Source organism: Colias croceus, chromosome 20, assembly GCF_905220415.1.
Source record: "Colias croceus chromosome 20, ilColCroc2.1".
Classification (NCBI taxonomy): Eukaryota; Metazoa; Arthropoda; class Insecta; order Lepidoptera; family Pieridae; genus Colias; species Colias croceus.
The window spans coordinates 3,214,112-3,236,305 of NC_059556.1; the positions used below are offsets into that span (position 1 = coordinate 3,214,112).

Consider the following 22,194-nt stretch of genomic DNA (forward strand, 5'->3'; position numbering starts at 1 on the left):
GTTTGGCTTGCAGTTAGGAAGTTCGGTAGGTACACAACTTTTTTGTTACTTTTTGACAATTCGTCAAAATGCGCGCGAAATTATTATTTCACAGCTAAAATACAGACTAGTAAGTGACTCGTTCATATGTGAACAAGTTTTTAATTTTAAGTTTTATCTGTATTTAAATTACCTAACGGTTGAAACTGTTTTTAAATAAACATTTAGGGAACAAACAATTAATTATATAGCGAACAATCAAGAAGAAACTATGAACTATCGATTTTCAATAAACCGTACTTCAAATTCTAAAAGTTTGATGATCTTTAATACATAATCAATATATAAAAGATATAAATCATATAATGAGCATTAAGTGAGCATTACATAATTATTGTCTCTGAGCTCCATCATAGTGATCATAAAGAAGTATAATGAAAAAAAAATCTAAATTATTTCACACCGTATCAGGTGACCAGGGTACCAGGGTGAACCTTCAATTCACCCACACGTCCGCGTTAAGAAGTAGCCCATCTGGCTAACATCGAGAGACACTACAAAAAAAAGTATGTTTGTTGTAAGTATGTACATCTTTGAATTCACACAAAATTCAGCCAAATTCAGAATTGAATCGCATTTTAGACATTACAAGTGATAACTGCGTTAAAAACAACCGACTTCAAACTTGCACTTGCAAAATTTACAAATACCTACAGACAAAAATGCTCATAAAATAAAAACTACTGGGCCTATCCGAATAAAATTTTTATGGGACCAATTCGACACCATCCCGCATCGAACAAAAAAAGAATCACGTAAATCGGTTCAGAAACCTCGGAGTAATCGGTGTACATACATAAAAAAAAAAAAAAAAATATACCGGCCGAATTGATAACCTCCTCCTTTTTTTTGAAGTCGGTTAAAAATGTAGAAGACTCGTTACTAGCAAAACATTTTTAAATTTTTCTATTTCAAGTTTTTGTTATCAATGATTTTTTTCATTCAGGGATGTAATATTATAATAATATTTATTGTAATATTATTAGAAAGTTAGTAATTTAAAAGTTTAACACCTATTTCTCCTATCCCTACCTTTACAGGAGACAGGTGACATTCCGATAGACTGAGTCATAAAGTCACAATGACAACTGACAGTTTACGTGGAAGTGTGTGAGTGATCGTCTGTGTTGTTTATTTTGTAATTTGTAGTCTTCTCAAGTTAGAACTTGCAATTTAGATTTTAGATTGAAGTTTCATAATAAAAAATTCACACAGGTGTGAAGGGGTTTTGCGATGTCCACATATAATTTTGCAATAATAATATGTCGGATTGGTATTGGCGGGTGATTGCCTTGAAGGCGGCATTCGTGTTATCATGTTTTGTTTCTTACATCCGAACCGAAGATACCATCCAAAAGTTACCATACTGTAATCCCCATACCGCTAAAGATGCACCGGTGTATAACGAGTAAGTTAAGTTGTAATATTATCTTGTCAGTATTTATTAGACTACGCGATACCAATAAAATTTAGATAAATAATAAACACATTTCTCTAAAGTTTCCTTAAAGGACGGATCCTATATTATGGTATTCAAAGTTAGTTTTCTATTTGTATATGTAATACCTAGTTTGTGCTAAACATGAGCAGGAGTAAATTCTAGAACTCTATTTTTAAATTTCAATGAATTGTCAGCAAATCTAATTAGTATTGACCTTGATATCTTATCTATCCATGCAGAAAATGTAAGATTTTAATAACTAACATTTTTTAATTTATCTGAAATTGTTAACAATTGATTATAAATTTTTAATGTATCTGCCACATTACATAAACAAATTATTTGTACCTCTATAAACAAAGCTTGAATATTTTTGTTGATTAAAATTGAATTGAAATTAAATTTTAACTTAAAAATACTTACTACAACAATATTTACATGCATTTAGTAAAAACCAGTCATTAGAAGCAGTAAGACACTCCAATTTTATTAATAAAATTGGAGTCTATGGATAAAATGGTTATAGAAATCAGTTAAATCTGATTTTTTTTTTCTATTTTTTTATACAACTTCTATTACTTAAAATTTTTAGCCTAGTGATTGTGAGCACACTCGATGGACGTTTGACTGCTTTCTCAACTGAAAATGGAAACACGGCTTGGTCATTGGAGACACAGCCACTGCTGTCGTCAAATTTACACAATTTTGAGGTTGGTGCTCATTATTTGTAGGTTATGCTAATAATAAAATGTATAAGGCTTGCATTTAAAAAGACAATAGTGGGATGTTCATTTTTTTCTAATTTGAACAATGATTAGTATTATATTTAGTTTGTGGTAAAATGTATTAAGTAATAATGCATTTAAAAAGATAATTGTGAATGTTCATTTATTTCCTTATTTGAATATAATATGATTAGTATTATAATTATAATTGCATATTCAATGTCATTGAAAAAACTTGTACCTATGTAAAAATTTGGCATTAAAATCCATACTTAATATTATAAATGCGAAAGTAACTCTGTCTGTCTGTCTGTTACTCAATCACACCTTAACTACTGAACCAATTTCGGTATAGAGATATTTTGATTCCCGAGAAAAGACATAGGCTACTTTTTACCCCGGGGAATAGGATAGGTTTTATCCCGGAAATCCCACGGGAACGGGAACTATGCAGGTTTTTCTTTGACTGTGCGGGTGAAGCTGCGGGTGGAAAGCTAGTGCTTTATAAAAATTCAAATCAAATGAAAACATGCTAAAGCAATCACAGAACACTTGAAGTTTATTGAATTAAGAAAAGTTCAATCCTGCAATCTTAAAAGTACTAAATACAACATAATAAAAGATTTAATTTTTATATAAATAAATGTAGAAAAATCAAAAAGTATAATCATTTATGAATTAAATACATATAACAAGAAAATAATATTAGTACCAACACATAGTTTTCTAGTACAACAAAATTCTATCACACAAATTTCTTTCAGCTCACAGCAAATGGGAAAAGGGTACGGCTAATACCTTCACTGCGAGGCACCCTGTATAGTTTGAGTGGTGACACCTTAGAGCCTCTGCCATTTGACGCTGAACAACTATTGTCTGCCTCCTTTAAGTACTCTGATGATATGGTTATTGCGGGTAAGTTTAAAAACATGTCATATATAAATAAGTATGATTTTAAAAGACCAACTATGGAGTTTCATGCCAGTTCTTCCCTGTCGAAACTGCTTTCCGACCCGGTGGTAAATTATTATTTTTCTGTACATATTTTGACGATTCATAAGCTCTTCTAAATGAAGCCTTCCTTTTTTTCATCATAAACAGATTAGATTAAAGTGAATTGAACTTGCTCATAATAAGATTACTGGATAATCAACTTCCAAGAAACTGTAAAGTAGTGTCATGAAATCCAGTTAAACTTATTTACTATTTTACATTACAATAGCATTTCATCATCTTATGGTGCATTTACATTAAACGAGCGAATGCTCATTCGAACCCCACTTTGGCAAATTCTTTTAGTGTAAACAGGCGTAGAGCATTCTTTCGTTGTTCTTAGTGCGTTCGAAAAGATTCTATACATGTTCTAATTCTGAACAACACTGAAAACGAGTTTTCGTTTACACTAAAGAAGTCGGTGAAAGATCACGAAAGAACGCTCTTGCTCTAGCTCTGGCTCTATGTTCGTTTGATCTAAATGCACCGATAGTGGAAGTCTTTCTCAGAACCGATAAAATATCAAAATAAATCCTATAGAAGCCATACTATAGACATGTAACACATAATAAAGACTAGAAATAAAGCAAGCAATAAAAAACGTGTATTATTTTCGTCAGAATTTATTTAATTACTTGATGGAATGCATGAATTAAACACCAATTTTGAAACTGAAATTTGTATTGGACCAATGATAATATTTCACGTGGTATTTTATAAAGATAATGATAAGGCTATTATAAGATAATGTAATGAATGTAAACAATAATGCTTTATCAAAAGAATTTCGCAATTGTATTTACTGGGAATGCTAAATAAATGTAACGAGTTGGACTCTTATTTTTAAATGTAGTAATACATATTATATTATTGAAAGTACATAATAGATTTGCTTGGTCTGTAATATTGCTGATTGAAAAAAAAATTAATTTCTTTTCAATAAAGAAGGAAAGGTACATGCCTATTATTCTTTCAATCGATCTTTCTATAATTAGCCATAATTAAATTAAATTTGTATGTATTTAAGCTTGCATCAAAATGTCCAGCTTAACAACAATGTTTATTTCATTTTAGGTATACGTCACTAATATTAGGATAAGTTACGTAACACTAAATCCAAAATCTTAAATGGTCTATTTTCTAGTGCATATTTTTATGATAAGTTACGCAATAAATAAATTTTGTATATAACTTATAAATTTTTAAAGAATAGAAAAAAATCGATCACGAGGCGGGGTTCGAACCCGTGTCTTATAATGCGGGGCGACGCCTGACCACTCGGCAACCCATGATTCTGCCAGAGCAAGAGAATTTATTCTACTCTTTAAAAATTTTAATTTATGAAGCACTAGCTTACCGCCCGCGGCTTCGCCCGCTTTGTCTCAAACCTAATAAATTATACACTAAAACCTTCCTATTGAATCACTCTATGTGTTAAAAAAAACCGCATCAAAATCTGTTCCGTAGTTTTAAAGGTTTAAGCATACAAAGGGACATAGGGACAGAAAAAGCGACATTGTTTTATTATTTATACTATGTAGTGATTCGAATGTCATAAAACCAAAATATCAAATTTTGTATACTTTTTAAATTACACAAAATACGCGCTAAATATTTTTTTTCTTTATTCATAGGCGCGCGGGAAACTCTATGGTTGGGTATAGACGCACACACGGGGGCTATTATATACGAATGCAACTCATCGGGATGTAATAGTGAGCAAGAGATAGCAAGTGCTGGTCGCGATATATTGGTGCTGAGGAGGCTGTCTAACACTGTGAGAGCGCTGGACCCACGCTCTGGGACTGAGAAGTAAGTAGTACTATGGGTTGAATTTTCTAGAAGATTTTTGATTTTTGCCTTAGTTACGTATTTTCAGCGTTATTAAGACAATTCTCTTATGTATGAATATTTACAAAGAGAAAATATATTTGTATTATTTCTTTAGTCTTGCCTTGTTCTTTGTGACATGTGCAAAAAGTGTTAAAAAATAATGTTACATAATATTATGATATGAAAAAATGCAAAAGAAATTATTACTGATGATGAAATTTATCTGTGATTACAGATCTTCTCTTTTCTTAATTTTTTCCTGTACACTAGCTAGGGAAGCGAAATTTATTTTGTAATTAATACCATTTTCTAATAATAATTATAAATATTTCTCAGCTGGAACTTCAGTGTAGCGGAACATAACCTGGCTCTTAGCAGACGCGAATGCGCGGGAAAATCAACCACGCCGATACCAGTTGCTATAGCAGTGGCACTACCGGAAGGTGTAGTTGCCGTTCGACATCCGGAATCGCAGCTTACGATATGGCAACATCAGGTAATTGTGTGGCAACATTTGAATTGTGGATAATTCGAAATTTTCAATAATTCTCATAAATAATCAAGTCTAACTAATATTCTAATAATTCTCTTAGTAGATTTTAATTTATAAATTTTGTAATATAATCAATTTGGATTATATAACTTACCAGGATGGCAAAAGATGCGGATATGAATCGCGGATTGAATGTTTACTTATGTTTAAAAAAATTTTTAATTTTAATAATTCTTAAACAATGAATGAAAATATATTTAACAACACAAAAAAGCCTAGAGATTTAAATTTTAACAAACTATGTGATATTTAAAACATTTATATCGTTATGAAAATCACTTATAACAACTGCACCCCATTTAAACACTAATTGCTATTCAAAAATATACCCTCACACAATCAAAATAAGACCCAAAATGCTTTACAGCTAGACGCGCCAGTAGCGAACATGTGGCGGCTACAAAATGGCGTCGTACAGAACATGGACGTGCTGTGGGAGGCCACGCATGCCATAGCGGATATGGCTGCCAAACCACCTTCTATTTATCTTGGCATACATAATACACAGGTATGTAATTGGTACGTTTTATTAGAATTGTTGAATATTTGTAAGTTTAATACATTTTATGGAATAGTAATATGTTTACTTAAATTGGTCCTTCGAGGCGTGATTTGATAGCTAAACTTTATATAATTTTTTAGTTTAAAAGTTTATTGAATACATTTTTTGATTTATGATTTCTTACATAATGTATTTCAAAATGCATTTATCGTTTATATTTATGAAATACTAGATTTCCGCCCGCGGCTTCGCCCGCGTTTGCAAAGGAAAACCCGCATAGTTCCCGTTCCCGTGGGATTTCCGGGATAAAAACTACGCTATGTGTTAATCCAAGTTACCCTCTATATGTGTGCTAAATTTCATTGTAATCGGTTCAGTAGTTTTTACGTGAAAGAGTAACAAACATCCATACATCCTTACAAACTTTCGCCTTTATAATATATATTAGATTAGATCTATGTCTACAAATCGTGTAAATGATATGTACTAATTTATACTTCGAAGTGTTTCATTTTAAACTATATTATATTCTTCAGTAAAATTTATGCGTTAAATATAATATTTTGAGTTCGTATTCAATTAATAGATAATTAAAAAGAATAATTTTGTTCTTAAAAAAGCTCTACATACAAGAAAGCGCCCTCTACACTCGTAAACTGGAAACGTCGATGTCAACAAAGCCGTTGCCATGGAGAGTGAAACAATCCCGCCCGTTGCTAAGCGACGGCACCGCGCTGCAAACGTTGCCAGATGCAGAAAATACCTTGTCTATGGTCGCTTTGTATGGCAGCACTGGGGTGCAGGGTATGTATGTCATGATGTGGTTTTAATCGTTTAAATATATTAAAACAGAATAAATACTGAAAAATGAAATACTTTTTTAAGGTTCCGCCTTGATAAATATTACTATGTTTTATTTTTATTGAACTAAGTACGTAATTTGAAAATATATTAAAATTTTATTTAACGTCATGAATTTGAGGGTATAATCATTTTTACTTCTTATCTCTTTTAACGTTTTTACTTTTTATTTTTGGAAACGTTCACTATGTCACACTATATGGAACATTAATCGTGTATGTTTTTCTACTGTTTGCTTATATAGACGACAACCGTCTATTTTGCGTGTTCATTTTCCATCCATTCCATTCATTTCCGAGGTACGTCACTGACTTATAAATTTCCCTTCCAGACAACCAAGGCTTCTTCCTTTACCTACAAGAGACATGCGACCAAGCGGTCCAAGTGACAGATGAACTAACACAACCCGACATAGTCCTACCAAACAATAGTGACGACACGAACCACCATCACGTTCACGTACACGTATATTCTCTATGGTTTTGGTGGAAAGAAGTACTTTTAATCGCTATAAGTTCCGCTCTACTCATGAATTTAATGATATGGCCGAGATTTTTCGCGGCTAAAATAAGGCCAAGTACTCCATTGCCGATAAATCAAGAGTACATAGTTGTGGAGAGGCATTATGAAAGGCCAATTACGAACCAGGTGGAATATTCTGGAAGGTATGAGAACGATTTTACGCCGTTGCGCTGTTTGGGAAGGGGCGGGTTTGGAGTGGTGTTTGAAGCGAGGAATAATATTGATCATCAGTCGTATGCGGTTAAGAGGATTACGCTGCCGAAGAGGTGAGTCATTAACTGTAAATTTAAAAAAAGGTAATATAATTGTAACTGGAAACTGTTATTTTGCACATAGCAGTGATAACATGAGTTATTGTCAAAAAGCATAACTGGACAGTAGTAAAGTAACTTCTAAATTCTTTAAACTGGCAACATAATATATCAAATTTTGCAACATTTTTTTGTTCATCACTAATTTCAAAAAGTTCAAAAATATAATGAAAATACAAAAATTCCCGTGAAAGAATATAAAGAATAGATAAAATTGGATCATGAGTTGAGATTCCAACGCCCTTACCAAACCGTGCCGACGCTATAGGACGCTAGGCCACACATAATTAGCATTTTATTCTATTGCAATAAGTAAATTAAAAACTTCGAAAAATTTTAGACTGCAATAAAATCCTACCTCTCGTTCGCTTTTTTGTATTGCTATAAAACTATAATATAAACTACTACTACATTAAATTCATTGATAGGAAAGTTTTATAAACTACTAGGTTTCCACCTGCGGCTTCGCCCGCGCAGTCAAAGAAAAACCCGCATAGTTTCCGTTCCCGTGGGATTTCCGGGATTGCGTCATTTTCCCGGGATAAAAAGTAGCCTATGTCCTTTCTCGGGTATCAAAATATCTCCATACCAAATTTCATGAAAATTGGTTCAGCAGTTTAGGCGTGCTTGAGTAACAGACAGACAGACAGAGTTACTCTCGCATTTATAATATTAGTATGGATTATAATATTAGCACAGACTAATAATAATATACTACGTATACAAATATTAGTATGGACTACTACATTAAATTCATTGATAGAAAAGTTTTATTAATTTTTTACAGGGAATCCCGCCGCGAGCGTGTCCTACGTGAAGTTCGTGCGCTCGCAAAACTAGAGCACGAACACATAGTGCGCTATTTCAACGCGTGGCTCGAAGAACCGCCGCCATTGTGGCAGGAACAGAGGGACGCTTATTGGTTGCGGTATGATTTGAAAGACATGGACAAAACATATACTATCAGTATACATATGGTACAAAAATCACATAAAAAAAAATGTGTGCGTGTACTAGTGTACACACGTAAGAAGTGAAACTTTTTTACGGCCTTATTTTTCAAAAAATAATTTACTATATGCAACTTTACAGAAATACGTCGAATCATGCGTGGTCATAAGAAAAAGATGGCGCATAACGGAAAAATGTCACGCGTAACGCAAAAATGTTACACTTAATTTTTTTCCAACCCCGATAAAGAAGTTTCACTTACCTATATGGGGTGATGATAATAATGATGATGATGATTGACTTACAATATACAACTAGACTCACAATCATACTCAAAAATTGTCCGAAACAAAACTCTGCCAACGCGCATGTGTTTGGCAGAGTTTTCTAAAGACCGATATAATTTTTTTTATAACACGCCACTAGGACATTTTCTGAGAAACCTTTAATGAATGATTGTGAGACAAATCTTTATTTGTCACCAAATTAAAAAAAATGTAAAATAAAATGTTCCTCACATGTTTACATACTGCAGATAATTTTAGAGAAATTACCATTAAATACTATATTTAATTCCCTATTTAATAATATTTCCAGTGAACTAGGCGGAGCATCAGTAATGTCTGAATGCACTTCCCCGCAAATAGACAAGTCGCCCACTAAAGGTGACGCGGTGACTCTAAACATTCATAAGTCTATAGATGACTGTATTGATGCACTGGATTATGACAAGAAGGAACCGAAACGGCTCAGGTATGAGTTGAATTAATAATTAGAATACACATAACTCTATACTTGGTATAATTTTCGAATAACCATAGAATAAAGAAATATTAACCTGAATATAGTTTATGGAATGATGGTAAAATGCTCATTTCCTCATTGTTAAAAAGCTATTTCACGGTGATGATCGTTAAGTGCAGTTAGAAACTTTGGTTTTTGTACAAAAATAGGGCCAAAACTTAAAATGTAAAAATATGTAACAGTTTGCGCAGGAATGTTTTATTTTAATAAGAATATTTTTGTCATTTCCTAAAACAGTTCTCAAATTTTTTTGGTAACAAACTATTGACAGATTATATCACTTTCTTTGTCCCAACTAGGCAAAAATTCCCAAAAAATCGTGACCTAAAAATTTTCATTGCAAAATTCCGCAGAATTATCAATTTTATTTACTCCACAGATCTCTAAGCTGCAACGACTCATTCAGCATAGTATTCGACGAGAACGCATCAAAGGACGCGCACTTAACCAACACTCCAACAAAAAAGGGCAGTGGGGACGATTCCTTCATAGTGTTCGCTAATTCTCAGGATTCCAAGGGACTGTCCCAGGCTAGGCAGGATATTAGCAATAAACAGCTGGAAAAAGTTAAGGAAGTTGGCAGTTTTTCTAGTGGGAGTAAGAAAAAGGTAGGTGTTCGTAGCCTAGTAATTTGGAATTATAGGAAATATATAGGGATGTTTAAGAGGCCGTGCCAGTATAAACTCGCTTGAGTTTAGTTAAAATCGCTGCGATGCTGGGTAAAATGGAGCCGGTGACAACTTAAACAATTTTTATTATTTATTTATAAACTAGCGGTCCGCCCCGGCTTCGCCCGTGGTACATTTTTACGTTTTCTCTCCATAAGAACCATCCTCGTACTTCAAGCAAATGTAATAAAAAAAGAATTAACGAAATGCGCTTACCAACATATTTTGCGATTCATTTTTATATTATAGATAGGTTTTCAAAAACGTCTAAAACTTAACAAAGTATACAGGGTGACTTGTAAAACACCAGCAACCTCGCAGGACAAGATAGCTAACATCATAAGTAACAACATTTGTTCTACGACTTTTGGCATAACGCAATAAATTATTTTTAAATGATTTTTTAAGCTTTTATTGTACTCTCCTAACATTTGTAAGTCTATGCGCTGACTGTCGCAGATAGGTCCACCCCGGTGGAGACAAAGAAAAAAAATGTCTAGGTCTGGTAGGACACAGAAGGCTGATCACCTACTTGTCCCTAAAGAAAATCAATCAGTGAAACAGATGTATAATGCATCTACCCCTTTCCCCACTAGGGGACATGGGACTTCACTTACGTTGAATAGCCAAATTTTATTCCAAAATGAATATTATGTAAGCTAAGTTACACGCTTCGCTTTTCGTTATTGTTACTTCAAGAAGTTAATTTTAATTTATAAAATTATGGGTGGACGATGGGAACGTTATTCTGTGTATGTATTTCGCGGTCTTTTTACGAAACTTTACATTTACAGTTAGTTTCTTTTCCTACAAATATTAAAATATAAGTTATTGTTCTTTTGGATACACCCATTGTCATAGCTTTTATTTCTTGAAGAGCTAGACATTTTCTATAACGACTGTATCTGTGCAATGAAACGAATAAAGTGTCAAGTGGCTGTTGCCCGTTTGCATTGAGCTTTACTCAGACGACGACGGCCGTATTAATTATTTTTTTTTAAGTGAAAGTTTTCTTTATCGGGATTGGAAAAAAAAATTAGTTTAGTTAGTTTCGTTACGCGTGACATTTTTCCGTTACGCGCCATCTTTTTCTTATCCCTACCACGCGTGATTCTACGTATTTCTGTAAAGTTGCATATAGTAAATTATTTTTTGAAAAATAAGGTCCTCAAGAAGTTTCACTACTTACGTGTGTACACTAGTACATGCACACATTTTTATTTATTACAAGCGCATGTTCGCAAACAACGCATAGATGAGTTGAACTATTTGAACTAAATGCGTGTTGTTCTCTTGATTCAAGCTTAATTTCGCTTGCGTAGCAGGCTCGTTAGATCGTGCGCGGCATTTTCTCTTCTAAATACAATAATTATCTTTTTTTTAATTATTTTACAATTAATCCCCAGAAAGGGCACACACGTCACTGGTCGCTGGACATGTGCGTGCGTTCGGGCAACCCGAGCAAGATGTACCTGTACATACAGATGCAGTTGTGTCGACGTGACAGCTTGCACGACTGGCTGCGGGACAACCGCACGTGGGAGTGTCGCCGGGACAAGGTAACTGTAATGTCATGTACCTGTAGATACAGATGCACCTGTAAATATAGATGGAATTGTTATTATTTTATATCGTTTATTTGGCAAAAAAAACCAACGAGGAAAAAAATAAGGTAAAATACAAATTAAACATTACAATAGTGCTAAAAAAGTCTCCACGTCATCAAAAGTTTCAGATAAAGTTTCTATAACACTGGTAACAACTTTGTACCTAGTGAAATATGCGAATATTTCTCTGGACTAAATATTCGCACATATAAACATATTATTTTAGCGCATTATCTATTTTTATGTGGTCGTACAATTAACGCAAATTAAATCACGCATTGTTTATTATCCCTATTTTATTTACATTACTATCCCTAAAACATAAACAACACAATAAATTATATTTCATAACGACTAATAAAAACAATTTCTTCCAGGTGAAAACGCTATTCAGTCAGATAGTATCAGCTGTGGAATACGTTCATCTAGCGGGTCTGATCCACCGTGACTTAAAACCCAGTAATATATTCTTTGCGCCAGACGGTAAAGTGAAAGTGGGAGACTTCGGTCTGGTGACCGCGATGGGAGACTCGCAGGGAGAACCGGCAGATGAGTCCCACCCGTATGGCGGGCATACGCATCGAGTTGGTGAGTTAAACTTTTATTTTCAGAGCATATTATTATGCTATGCAAAAAATAATAAAATGTTAAAAATAATAAAATAATGCATAATAAAAAATAGTCAATCATAGACATTAATGGTTCCGTACATATATAAGCAAAAAAATATAAAATGAGCAAGCAATCATAAAATTTATGCCCATGGTAACCGTTGCTTAACCTCGTTTTTAACCGACTTAAAAAAAGAGGAGGTTCTCAATTCGACCGGTATATTTTTAGAAATTCATCATCTCTGAAAATTGTAACTGTCTAACTATCACGGATTACGAGATATCGAATGTTGCAAGAAATATAATAGTTCTTTATATTATCGTTAACAAACAAAACTTCAGCTTTATATCCATATTCTATAATATTTAATTTCCAAACCAACTCACTGAGTCTTTACTTTCAGGAACCCACTTATACATGTCCCCAGAACAACTGCAAGGCCTCCCATACAGTTATAAAGTGGATATCTACTCTTTAGGACTGGTTCTATTTGAGCTCTTACACCCTTTTGGCACTGAGGCGGAACGAGTTGATTGTTTACTGAGAGTGAGAAAGGGCCATTATCCAACTCACTTTGAACAGAGTTATCCGAATGAGGTGGGTTTTGATTTTAGTGTTTAAGCTTGTGCTAGTACACACGTAAGAAGTGAAACTTCTTTATGACCTTATTTTTAAAAAAATAATTTATGTATTATGCAACTTTACAGAAATACGTCGAATCACGCGTGGTAGGGATAAGAAAAAGATGGCGCGTAACGGAAAAATGTCACGCGTAATGAAAAAATGTTACACTAAATTTTTTTACAATCCCAATAAAGAACTTTCACTTCAAAAAATAATTATGTGTATGATGTACTCGTACGCAATGTTTTTTTTTTCAAAATAACATATTTGTATCTGCATTCTACATCTTTTCTTATAGAACAAAAAAATGTCTGGAATATTTTTGTAGGTACAAAATTTTACTGTATTTATTAGCAATTGCCATATCATGTACAACTACATTAAAAAGTTAAATGGAATATATCATATCAAGATGCTTGTTTATGCATCATGGCCAAATTTATAGGTTATAGAAGAACTAGCTTACCGCCCGCGGCTTCGCCCGCTTTGTCTAAAACCTAATAAATCTTATCTTATCTTAATCTTATCTTAATATATTATATAAATCTCGTGTCACAATGTTTGTCCTCAATGGACTCCTAAACCACTAAACCGATTATAATAAAATTCGCACACCATGTGCAGTTCGATCCAACTTGAGAGATAGGATAGTTTAAATCTCAAATCGTTTTAGAGAAAGCGGGCAAAGCCGTGGGCGGTAAGCTAGTTATATACTAAAACCTTCCTCTTGAATCACTATCTATTAAAAAAACCGCATCAAAATCCGTTGCGTAGTTTTAAAGATTTAAGCATACATAGGGACATAGGGCTAGCGACTTTGTTTTATACTATGTAGTGATATAGAATGCGAAAAGTCCCAAAATTAATTTAAAAATGTTTAATATGTTTTAATATGTGTGTGTTTCTTTCTTAATATAAAAATGTAACTGTAATGCACTGTACCAATAAATACAAATTCCTATACAATCAAATACATAATATTGACTTTCCTTTCCAGATTGAAGTACTAAAACTAATGCTAAGCACGGACCCGAACCAGCGACCCACGGCTAGCGGGGTCAAAGCAAGAGCGCCACTCTACCAAGCTACAGACGAACAATGGCATTTTACACTACCTACCCTAATTTCGGCTTGAAAATTTAAAAAAAATTACAAAAAAAGTCATTAGATTTAAAATTGACTATCATAGAATGTGTATAAGAATATGAATAGAAAAAGTTTTGCTAAAATTTAAAATGAACAGCTTGTTTTGAAGAATGCGCTTAAAAAAAATAGAGCGTGTGTGCTGAGCACACGTGTCAGAAGTGAAACTTCTTTGACAAGATTCAAAGATACCAAAATCATCGTCTTACTCCGTGACGTTACGGTATTGCCATGCCATCTTGAAATTTTACTCTCAACGCGCCAAAAAGAGTTTCACTTCAAAAATACCTACTATAAAAAAGACATGACAATTTATGCTCATCGCATTTTCTGCTAATATGCATATAGAACAGATTGACTCCGTTCATAAAAATGATATATTTAAAGTATATATTTCATAAATAATACAAAAATGAACATATTATATTTTCTAAGTTTTACGGTATACATGTTATAAAAATAGATTATAGGTAAACTGTACCGTCAAAGACGCTAAAAGCTTTGCTTTATTGCTAAAACTATGAGGTCTAAAATAAATAAAATAGTGTAGTTTCTAGGAAGTTTAAAAATTACTAATGAAAAATCGTATATTTTAAAAAAACTCGAGGCATAGATCACATATTTAATCACCAGTGAAACTATCACATTATTTTTTATCTACATTTAAGTAATAAACGCAATAAGTAATGATAAGTATTAAAATATAAAGACTGTTTTTTGGAGGAATGTTGGATTTGTGAATGTTTTTAAATGCTTTGTAGATACTAACGTAGTATTTGAGATAGATATTGTTCAATGATTATGTTTAAGTAAACCTATGAAATATTTTTATATTAAGTTTCCAAAGGATAATTAAAAATATTTCTTATGTGCGTTATTTTTAGTTGAATACCTAATGTCTTTTTAGTCTTATACGTTCTTAGCGTACGAATTTATGTTTGGAATGTTGATAGGAGTCCTAATAAATAATATTAGCTGATGAATGTGTTTTATTTCTTGGCTCTTTACCTGAAAACCCATAAGATAGAACACTTTATATTTGAGATTCGATCAGTACGTTCTCAAGTTCAATTCATTAGTAAGTAAGTGAACGCAATAATCCAAAATATATGATACTTATATGAAATCACTTTCAAGAACTAATCGAATTGTGTTTTATTTCTTGGCTCTTTACCTGAATACCCATAAGATAGAACACTTTATATTTGAGATTCGATCAGTACGTTCTCAAGTTCAATTCATTAGTAGGAGAGTGAACGCAATAATCCAAATATGATACTTATATGAAATCACTTTCAAGAACTAATCGAATTGAAAATTAATTGTTAGATGTCTAATTATCCAGGATTCAGACACATTAAACGTTACATAACACTTCAAGCCTTTTGCTATTGAGAATGATCAATATTTCTAATAAGGTGAAGTAATAATGCTACTAGAATTTACACATTTATGAAGGTACTGAAAAATTTTCTGTCTTTGTACCACGAATTGATATCCTTCAAACGAGCAATTCTTGTGAAACTAACCTGTAGGTGACTGCTTCAAAGATTTTTATGAATGTATGCAATTAGGGAGTTCACTGCAAAGGGTTGCTTTTTCGTATCGATTCAAACTAAATTAAACGATATGATTGGTTCTTTAAACACACATTCCTCATACATTATTGGTGGAAGAGCAGTCAAAAGCGAGACTCCCGTCTCTCGCAGCGCTGCTAGTATAATTTCGCGTTGGTGTATGTACTGTCGATACCTAATGATTATTTACTGATACTTTATTTGATATATCATATACCTATATTACTTGCTCTGTGTCATATACTACGTAGCTAAAAGACGACAACGTCTTACGTCACAAAGGGCGTAGTTGGCGTGAACCAAACAGCCCATTTATCACGTCTAGGGACTAGATTGTTGTGCGACGAATTATTTGTAACCAAATTTTCGTTATTAAGAGTAAAGGAGGAAAAATTGCCGATGCCTACAAACAGCTCTTATACGCAGCGAACGCTCTAATAAATCTTGCTAGCATTCATTATTAAAATGATGCATGTATGTTTTAAAAATGTTTTTGGTAATCCTGTTTAAATAAAACAACAACTAACGTGAAATAACTTTAATAACACAATACATATTGTTTCACAATAAAAAATCACAAATATAATACTTCTAGAAAACAATACTATTGCACCTTGTATGGTGTAGTTTAGTCATCGATTATATTATTTACACATTGTATTTCATACACTAATATTACACAAAATATGATCTTTTACTTAATTATAATAATGGTTATCTTACAGTAGCTTCTAACTAAATATATTGCATAAAAGAAACCGTATTTACTCCGCCTTGTTAATTTCCAACAAAAAGGCAAATTCAAAAATGATAAGTAAGTATATTTTTTGCTACTATTTTAGTCCCTATGTACTAGACGAGAAATGATGTTATTTTGAGTTATGTACCAAATATTTAATCGAAGACGGATCATAACAAAATTATTTTTTGATGGAAATGCTTTTCTGTTATGCACAAGAAACTTAGTTGATCTAATCAAGGCTACAGTAGGCAAGAAGACTACCATGAAATAATCTTATAGGTTCAGCATCTAATAGAAATGCACTATATGGTCATATAAAATTTTAGTCATTTCTTAATTATCTATTTTACTTATTAATTACTTCACATTTTAACAAAAAATACGCAAAAAATCGTTACAAATGGAAAAATAATGGAATATAATATTATTACTAACAAAACGCTGAGAATGAGTATAAGGGCGGCCATACACAAACCGCTACAAGCAGTTGAGACCGACGTCTTGAAGCCGCGATCTCGCGGTGAACTATGGACATTCATTCACTGCCAAAAACGGACTGCTCGAGCCGCCCGTGTACGGCCGCTCTAAGTTGAAAATAGTATTGCAAATAAAAAGCTATCTTGCGTATACTTTCTTGTCCTGTAAAAAAATATTTTAGAACAATCGAGTAGGTAACTGAACGCTTTAGCACCAACCACATTTCAGAATGGTTATTAAAAAAAAAACAATCTGTTACACAAAACAAAAATACAAAAATCTGTAACATAAAAAAGAGCGTGCGTGCCGAGCACACGTGTCAGAAGTGAAACTTCTTTGGCAAGAATCAAAGGTACCAAAATCGTATCCTCGCCTTATTCCATGACGTGCGGTATTGCCATGACTCGACCTTGAAATTTTATTCTTAACGCGCCTAAAGAAGTTTCACTTCAAAAAACAATCACAATTAGAAAAAGTTACTTCTAATACAAAAGGCTTATAAATTAAAGTTTATCACAAGTTAAGAGTGATTAATTATTCCTAAGAATAGCATGTATAAGAATAACAAATAATTTTCAATACTCAAAAAGATAAACTGGTATAATCAAGCTGTCATTATTATATTTTAATAAAGTCAATCAAAGCTAGAATATTTCTAGCTTCTATTTTTTTAGCATAATTCAAGCAATAGCCATTTATGAAGGCTCAGACGAAAAATATATTCTCTTACGTATAAATACTACTGACATACATCAGTACCAAAATCGTTACAATATTGTACAAAAATTAACTACAAAACAAATCACATCAGTCGTCAACTTTTATGAAAACTATGGCTCGTATTATTGTTCTGCAAGAAGCTCGGCGTCTTCTTCTCTTTAACTACCCTCAACGCTTGCAAAACTCGAGCCGTGTCCAATTCTTTTTCTGACGCTTTTTCGTTATCCAAACATAGCTCTGACATTCTAGAATTAAATTGTTCTAACACCTTAACTCTATAATCTATGGACGATGCCACGGGATTGGCGGTCAACCATAGATATTCTAGGCACGGCAGTTTACATATATGTTGGACTTCCTCTACATCCGTAATAACGTTGCAACTTAAATCTAAACTCTCTAGCGAGTACAGTCTCGAGAAACCCTGTAACGATTGGACTTTGTTCTGCGATAAATCGATTTTGACGATGTTTCCGATTTTCTCGTGCCAATTCTCGCAGGTGCTGAATCGATTCATCGATAGGTTTAGTACTTGAAGATCGTGAAGGCAGGACACGTCACAGAGCTCGTCTAATCTATTGGAAGATAGGTTGAGATGTTGCAGCTTCGGCACGAGCCGTATCGCCCAGTCCACTTTCGCTATGTTGTTACTGGAGAAGTTTATGGTTGTTAGTTTCTTCCATATCTGTTGGATAAAAAATCTCATAATAAAATTTTGGGATATTAAATAGGTTAATGTCTTCATTCGCAAACACATGGAAAAAGATTGATCTAAGCGTAATCCTTTTATATTATAAACAGAAAATATTATTTTTATGATTAAAGTTTTATAGGACACTTTATAAAGATATCCTATTATTCAAATTACCATACATTAAATTCTACAATAATATGACCTTCTTAGTCATGCTATTATCTAGTTATTACATACACACGCGGCCAGTTTGACCTGACCTAGTTAGAGGAATGATAACGTGAACTTTGACTCGTTATAGCGATTATATAGTAAGCCAATATTTACGATATATTTATTATTTATTGGAGCGTGTGTAACAACGATATGAGAATAGTTAGCGAATATTGGCTTCAGAATAAATAAATAATGTTCGCACAATGTTATTTAATTGCTAAAAGCGGCAAATGAGGATTCAACAAACTATACCAGTAAATGATTTATTTATCTTTACATAAAAAAAATCTGTGCTTATCATAAACTGTATAGTGAGTAACAAATGTGTTCATAATTCACGAAAAAACTATTGGAATGAAACTTCATATTTTTTATAGGTCAGTCATACAATTCATAATCAGAATAAAAATTGAGCTATGGTAATACTTGATAATACTTGATTTTGTAGAATCATCCACGGGTGAAAACGGATGGCACAGCTAGTGTTTCATAACAAACTTAATACCTACTAGTAGTGTTGTATGATTATTATTGATTGTTGAATTATTGGTACATTATGCTTACCATAGAATCAGTTATACTGGAAGGGTCCTTGTGTAGAACATCAACAAGCAGAAATTCGTTGAGCGACACCACTGTTGCTATCAGCACTGACAAACTACATAATGTATCGCGTAAACTGCCTGAAATAACATAATTAATAGATAATTTGATAAGCAAAACTAAATCCACACTAATATTATAAATGCGAAAGTAACTCTGTCTGTCTGTTACTCAATCACGCCTAAACTACTGAACCAATTTGCATGAAATTTGGTATGGAGATATTTTGATACCCGAGAAAGGACATAGGCTACCTTTTATTGCGAAATATGTACCACGGGCGAAGCCGGGTCGGACCTCTAGTGTATCCTAAAATTGTGACTTGCTAATGGTAATAATGGTTTGGAACAGGGAAAATAAATTATGCTTTCTGTAGTGTTACTTTAACAGATCTCTATTTTAATTTCTTTATTATTTTACTAGCTGTGTGTTTCAGATTCATGTACATATTTTGAAGGGTGAAAGAATTTTTGAAATTGGTTCAGCAGTTGCTAAGATTTACACCTTTAAACAAACAAGCTAGCTAGCAAGCAACAAGCAGTTTTTAATGCAGAATTTGATCTATTGATAAAAACCAAATACTATCAAGTAGTTTATCTATTGACATTGTATTAAATGTTTATTTATCAATGTATAGTATCCACTTCTCTGAATTACTATATATATAATTAAAAACTAATAATTATTATATTAATGACAGACTTACCAACACTCTGTATACAGGCCATGGGCACACCAAGAACCTTCAAATCCATCAGCGACTTGAACGGTATCAAATCAAACTTCAAATCATTAGGCACAATATTACTTGTGCCCAGTTTCTCATAACTCCCCTCTATGCTGAGCGAGCGGACTTGTGAACAGAAGTCGAGAATGTGACTGAAGTCGTACATTTGGTCCAGCTTCTCTGTCGGTGGACACGCCATTTTGAATCTTTCACTGATTGCGTGTAGCTGAAATTTAGGAGTTAAATTATAGATAAGATGATTTGTTTTGTTTAAAGATGTTGGAATGAAAGTTCATTAATAAAGGAAGAAAAAAAATATAGTAGTAGTCTGATTATTATTTCTGAATTCTCAAAAGTTGTTAAAATAACTTAGTTTCATATAATGATAACTTATTTTCAAATCAATACTAATATTATAAAGCTGAAGAGTTTGTTTGTGTGTTTGTTTGAACGCGCTAATCTCGGGAACTACTGGTCCGATTTGAAAAATTCTTTCGGTGTTAGATAGCCCATTTATCGAGGAAGGTTATAGGCTATATATCATCACGCTACGACCAACAGGGGTGGAGCCACAGGGGTGACACCGCGCGGAGCAGCTAGTCACTTATAAAAGGTTGTAAGGAAATTCCTACCTCTATCCAGTTTTATAGGTAGGCAATTAACTTTAAATTTACACCAACTAAGACTTTACAAGATTGAACCACATTGTCCTTATACTTTAAAACAAATCTATTGTATGTCAATAAATATAGATTACTGGGGTTCAGAATATCGTACTTGGCTAGATAAATTCCATAGCAAAAATAAGCAAATATAAATAAGGAAGTAAAATCATAATATAATAGATAAGACACAGTTCTATTGAGGTATGTAATATAACTACGTTATCTACAGCTTACGTCAATCTCATACATTCATAGTCTATTCTATTGAACGCTACGCTAACAGAAAGCCACTTGGCTAGGGGGGCATAGGGGCATATGTATATTGATATTGATAATATATAAACAGATAATTCAATTAATATTAAGGTAATTTGATGACCATTGACCTTGGTTAGTGCAAACTGTTACAAACTTTTTTATATATTTTTTCAATTATTTTGTTTTCTGTTTTTTTTTTATAATTTATGGCTTGTGGTGTAGGAAAAAGTTAATGTATTTTCTTGTAACCTTGAAAATCTAACAAGTGGTTTATAACAGAGATGAGTCATATTTATTAATGCCTACAGTTACTATGCATATAATATTATCTTTAATTACTGAAACTGTATGTAATATAAAATACAATAAGCATACGGAGAATGTTTAATAGCAATAGAATATTCTTATAACTTTAATTAAATTGAATTTTGTATAATATAATGAACAATTTGTAGAGCTTAAATTAAATAATGAAACAAAATACCAACCTGTAATGGTGTGAATTTATGTATTTTTTCATTTTGTAACATCTTATCTCCTTCCAAATAAAGTTTTTTTGCTAAATCTTGTAATAAAAATAATATGTCGTATAAATGGAAGTCCAAGAAGTGAGCAAAGTCTGAAGGCAAATTTAGATTCAAGAAATTAAATACATTATTGAGATACTCTTTGAGGGCCTCTCGTCTGTGTTCAATGAATTTAGGGGTCTTGTTGCGTATGACCTTCTTCGGCGGAAGCAGGTCCTTAGCGACGCCATAATCGTTCACCAGTTTATCGTGGAGCTCTACAAAATCACTGTACCGATGCCATACATCCCACTGCACGAAACCCACTTTTACAACGATTTTATAATACGTTACACTATCTTTTGTTATTGCTTCCTCGACGTTCACTGAACTGTCGTCTCTGTGATTTATAAATGTCGACATGTTTACAATTAAAAAAGCAACTTATTTTTAAAACTGGTTTCACTTTACATTTTACTTTGCGACGATTATTTATTGCGAATGATGTAAAATAAACACTGACATTACGAATTACGATCACATCACGGATACGGATTACGAATGTGTCATGAATGACATTTTAATTTTTACGACAAATGCCGTGTCAGTTGTCATTTTAATTTTGACGTATTGGTGAAATGGTATTAGTGAAGTGCTTGCAACACTTTAGTTATCGATAGAATACTCAATTCTTAAATGTTTGAGCGAAGTCGCTTAGTTAGTTAGCTGTATTATTCACTTGCATAAGCGAAAACATTCGTTCATTGTACACATGTTTACATGCAGTTATTTGGTTAGTGTTAAAATATTTTGTTTAAAA

General features: G+C 32.9%; 2 protein-coding genes across 2 annotated transcripts; one reads left to right on the plus strand and one right to left on the minus strand.

The window, feature by feature from the left end:
• Positions 1 to 1,201: 1,201 nt before the first annotated feature.
• LOC123700698 (eukaryotic translation initiation factor 2-alpha kinase) lies at positions 1,202 to 15,168 on the plus strand. The gene is made up of 15 exons (XM_045648002.1): positions 1,202 to 1,447; positions 2,073 to 2,190; positions 2,970 to 3,120; positions 4,833 to 5,010; positions 5,368 to 5,527; positions 5,952 to 6,092; positions 6,707 to 6,890; positions 7,279 to 7,735; positions 8,568 to 8,708; positions 9,329 to 9,484; positions 9,915 to 10,143; positions 11,610 to 11,762; positions 12,188 to 12,398; positions 12,826 to 13,019; positions 14,044 to 15,168. Exons 1-15 carry the CDS (start codon positions 1,302 to 1,304, stop codon positions 14,179 to 14,181), a joined length of 2,757 nt encoding a protein of 918 aa, XP_045503958.1. The 5' UTR covers positions 1,202 to 1,301; the 3' UTR covers positions 14,182 to 15,168.
• A 1,121-nt stretch (positions 15,169 to 16,289) lies between these two features.
• Positions 16,290 to 21,929, minus strand: LOC123700863 (nischarin). Its single transcript, XM_045648219.1, has 4 exons — positions 21,357 to 21,929; positions 19,925 to 20,171; positions 19,180 to 19,298; positions 16,290 to 18,390 (listed from the first exon to the last, which is right to left on the minus strand). The coding sequence occupies exons 1-4, from the start codon at positions 21,795 to 21,797 to the stop codon at positions 17,800 to 17,802; spliced, it is 1,398 nt and encodes a 465-aa protein (XP_045504175.1). The 5' UTR covers positions 21,798 to 21,929; the 3' UTR covers positions 16,290 to 17,799.
• Positions 21,930 to 22,194: the final 265 nt, after the last annotated feature.